General features: G+C 48.9%; 1 protein-coding gene across 5 annotated transcripts; it reads right to left on the reverse strand.

Annotated features, from left to right (window-relative positions):
* Nucleotides 1–314: 314 nt before the first annotated feature.
* On the reverse strand, nt 315–3,540 carry LOC123152318 (probable indole-3-acetic acid-amido synthetase GH3.7). Of its 5 annotated transcripts, none has more exons than XM_044571891.1 (4): nt 3,121–3,540; nt 2,446–2,547; nt 1,518–2,353; nt 315–1,115 (listed from the first exon to the last, which is right to left on the reverse strand). In XM_044571891.1, exons 1-4 carry the CDS (start codon nt 3,462–3,464, stop codon nt 529–531), a joined length of 1,869 nt encoding a protein of 622 aa, XP_044427826.1. In that variant the 5' UTR covers nt 3,465–3,540; the 3' UTR covers nt 315–528. The 5 variants fall into 5 exon arrangements, with proteins under 5 accessions (XP_044427826.1, XP_044427825.1, XP_044427829.1 ...); XM_044571890.1 differs by having other exon boundaries at nt 2,440–2,547; XM_044571894.1 differs by having other exon boundaries at nt 2,440–2,986.
* Between the last annotated feature and the right edge of the window lie 914 nt (nt 3,541–4,454).

Here is a 4,454-nt window from a genome sequence, read left to right on the forward strand (position 1 = left end):
ATCAGTTAACAGGCAAGGCAGTGACATGGATGGTTCCGTGGGCATGAGTTCATCAAAATTGGATATTGTGTCCTAGTTAACTTTTTTTTAAACACCGTCTAATTAACTAGAACGGCAACTTGACATTATTGGACCAATTTCTGGGCTAATTTTGGTATGGAAATGGACAACATTGTCATATCTTTTGAACTAACTAACTTAGTTGCAAGGTACCAGCAAACAGAAGAGAAGACATCACACGAGGCAGTGACTGGACCTATATGTGTTAATCCCCATGGAAATGCAATAAATATGGTTGGAGACTATGCGAAAAATAGAAGATAAAAGACGTGACATTCTTTTCATTATTTAGTTTCGGTATTTTCAGGATTACATGTTCTCATCTCTGCATCAAGCGATTTTTGCTAGAGAACCAAATCCAAGTTGGTGGAGATCATGATTTGGACTGGCACACACTACTATGTGTATCGGTACACACAAGTAGAACACTAGTCTCCTAATCAACCCATCAGGGCATCAATCATTTCTTCATGTAATCATCATATAGAGAACCACGGGGAATTCTTTGCTAAAGAACCTTGCCACCACCCTCTCTTCCAACACCATCATCGCTTCTTTTGACCGAATAGCCGTTGGAGTCTTATACTGGCCCGCCGATGCGCCTCTAGACACGAAGAAGTCCATCAGAGCGTCGTACGCGCCCTGCTCAAGCACCCTTATCTCGAGCGCGGTGATGTTCGCGCGCTGCCTGATTTTGCAGTACATTTGGTCGAAGCATTCTTCAACTGTCGAGCAACAATTCTCCATGACAGTTTGATCAGGGATGTCGCCAACCAGGCCATTACTCCTTGCGTTGGTTAGCTCCCAGAACAGGACGTAGTGGCCTGGCAACTTGGATATGTCTGCAAAGGCGGTGCTTCCACTGAGCATGTACCCAAGAGGGCCAAGATGGAGCTCAATAGCCTGTGAAATTGCCCTGAGTAGTTCCTCCTCGCTTATCTTCTCATGGTCTATGCTTAAGATGACATCATGTCGTCCCGAGAAGAGGAACAATGGCGTTGCGTTGTAGAAGCCAGTCACGGTGAGAAGGTCACCAACTCGGTACCTGTAAAGACCTGGTATGGTTTGCACATGATATATATGAAATCAAATCAAAGCTACTGAACTAATAAATAATTCTTACGCAAGCTGGCTAAACACAATAATTCCTATTACTTTTCATCAATTATTATTACTATTATTGGAATTCTTTATCTGTATAAGCAGACAATGACCGGTTGCAAGCTCGGGAATACAGGGCAAGAACATTTGACTTATATTTTCTTTAATTCTTGGAACTAGAAACTTATGTAAAGTCTGCTTTTACAAAGACAATGCCCGGCAAAAAGGACTATTTTAAAAATAAAACACCGAATGAAGTAGGGCAATATACAAAAATCAAGATACTTCAAGACTTATATATGGAGGGGGCAAAGTGTATATCTCGCAGGTAATAATGAGTAACAAGGAGGTCTTACCTGCAAAGGTGGTGACAACCAGCTCATAGGACCGACCAATTTCGACATCCACAAGATCCACAAACTTCATCTCACCCGGATTGCCATTGTCATCAACAGTAGGAGTTTCTTCATCACGAGGCTGGATCTCGGCAAACTCGAAGTAGGCGATGTTGGGAAGCAATGCATACGACGCACGGCTGGGTGGGTCGAGAGGCCTTAGATTGACTCCGGCGGCGCACTCAGTAGACGCATAACAGGGTGAGACAATCGGCAACCGGCCACCGCAGTAGCTCCGGAGAATCGGAATGTACTGCGCCATCGAGCCGGTGACAATGGTGAGGGCACACCGTGCCCGCGGCCATAGCCTGGCGACAATCCCGTCCCAGGGCTTGGCAGCACACTCCGACGCGACCTCGTCTGCCAGTGCCGGATTGGGCCCTCGTAGGTATCGCTGGATGACGGCGTCACGCAGGGGTGCGTGCGTTATCCGGCCACTGAGGCTGCCGGTGCGGATGTCGGAGCACATCTCCTCCCAGTTGTGCTCCAGGAACTTGATGGCTCGCACGAGGCTGTTGGCGAAGGAGGTGCCGACGTGGTCCACGGAGTCGCGGTGGAGCAGGCCGCAGAGCAGCTGGCAGTACATGCTCTGCTCGGCGTCCGGCCAGAGGATGGCCTCCATGGGGCTGGTGCACCGGTCGAACCCGCCCACCTCCTGGTCCCGGAACTGGCTGCTGCGGTAGTAGGCGGTGGTGGCCGCCTGGACGTGAAGGCCGGACGGCGTGTGTTCGACGGGGAAGGTTAAGGTGAGGCGCATCCCCATGCCGCGCTTGCCCTCCTGGTCAGCATGCAGATGCCTTGATCAAACAACGCCACCTTGATTAGTATCTTGTTGAGATCACCAAACTTACCGGACCAAGCAAGCGATGCAATATGTGCTTACACGTACATGTTCCTCACGAGTGACTGGACGCCATAGAAGAAGAGCTTCCGGTCGAGTTCCTCCGCGGTGGACGGGAAGATCTTCTGCTTCCCACCAGACGTGCAAGAGCTGCACGCCATGACACGCAAGGAAGGGACATAAAAGGGAGTGGCAATTTAATTTGGGTCAGTCGATCATTCTCTGCCCTTGATTTGATCTAACGGCCAGAGTGCGTCTTCTTCCTCCGACGTTTCTTCCTCAAAAACAGATCTCAGCCGCCTCCATCTTCTTCCTCCTGCTGCCTGTTGCTACCGGCGTGCTACAGCCACCCGCGGCCAGCCTCGCTGGCCCGCCCTCTCCCGAACCGCCGCCCACCCTAGTGTTGCCGCATCGTCTGGCCATCCCTCTAACCCCGGAAATGAGCATAACTTTTTCCGGCGAACTTGCACCCCCCACCCCCCACACCCCTAAGATAGATCGCCGGCGAGCCTGCAACCCTACCACTCTAAGATAGATTGTCGGCGGCTGCTCTTTCCTTCCTTCCCTCCGGCGAGCATGGTTCTTCTTCCTTAAATCGACTGACCCAAATTGTAAATTCAGGCGAGTTGAGTTTACATATAGGCTATAGCTATTATGGACATAGAAACATGTTGAGACTTGAGAATTGAGATGGCCGCGCCGCACGGGCTCAGCTTAATTTACCTTCTGAGGAGGTGGGTGATGGGCTCGGAGCAGAGGAGGTTGGTGGACGGCTCTCGGCCTGAGGCGATTCGATGCACATATGGCTTGATGTCGTCGTAGCCGGAGACAGGCACAAGCTTCTTGAAGGCCTCCCGGAGGTCGCCGTCCGGTGGCAAGCCGCCATCCGGGAGGAGGAGGAAGGGGCGGAGGTACTCGGTGTGGGCGTTCCGCTTGAGGATCTCTGTTAGGAGCTCTCGCTGGAGCGCCGCGGCGTCGGTGGTGAGGCGCTCAACAAAGGCACGGCCGGCGACCGTGTCTGTCGGGTCAAATTCCGGCAGCCACGGCGACGGCGCCATTGGTTGCATACAGGAGCTCGATCAGCTGGCTGGGTCAACACGGTCTTTGGGGTTCCACGCTGGGGTGGATGGAGCGAAGCCGGACTGATACATACTATATGCATAGATAATGTTTTGGATAAGCAGCTAGCTATTTAATAACTTATCCCAGATTGGATCTTGTTTTTTTATTAAGTTTAAGCTACATAAGTGCTCACGGGTTGGATCAGATCCGACCCCCCTAGAATCAAGGTGGTGTTTGGTTCTCTAGTCCTAGAACTTTTTCTAATGCCAACTAAAAAGTTCCTAGTCCCTAAAAAGTCTCTCCCTGTTTGTTTCCAGAGACTAAAAAGTCCCTAGTCCCTTTCTAGAGGTTATTAATGACCATATTGCCCCTAGTATATAGAAAAATAACAATCAAACAACACCATGGGATGGCGGGCCAATGGGTGCATGAAAGGGCATTGTTGGAAAAGTTCCAAAAAGTCCCAAAAAGACTCTTCTTGAGAATCTTCTTCATTTAGTCCCAAATGTCTAGTTTAGTCTCTAAAAAGTCCCCCCGTTTGATAAAAAAGTCTCTAAGAGGAATTTTTTCTAGTCCCTACACAAAAAAGTCCCTGGAAACAAATACCCTCTCATTTCAATTGACTTTATTTGGAGATATTATGTAGGAGTTGTTAATTAAGTTTTTTTTGGGGAGTGCCGTCGCTCTAGCTTTATTAATTTTCAAGCAAAGATACTTAGATACATGGCATGATCCTAGGCAAACGAAGCTAGGAGGATCAATTTGGTAACAACGGCCGGGTGTAACCGCATAGAGATGAAGTCCGACAAAATCGAGGTGATAGAGACAATGCAACTTTAATATGTTTTTCACCAAATACCAACTTATAGTGATATTCTTGCCTGTGCCTGGCTAACCCAAATTTGTCAGAGTTGGACATGCTCACTGGATAAAATTATAGGCCTTATAAACATGTGCAGAGATTATTTCTCAAGTAGTACTTACATTGAAAGATA

This window comes from Triticum aestivum, chromosome 7A, assembly GCF_018294505.1.
Source record: "Triticum aestivum cultivar Chinese Spring chromosome 7A, IWGSC CS RefSeq v2.1, whole genome shotgun sequence".
NCBI lineage: Eukaryota > Viridiplantae > Streptophyta > Magnoliopsida > Poales > Poaceae > Triticum > Triticum aestivum.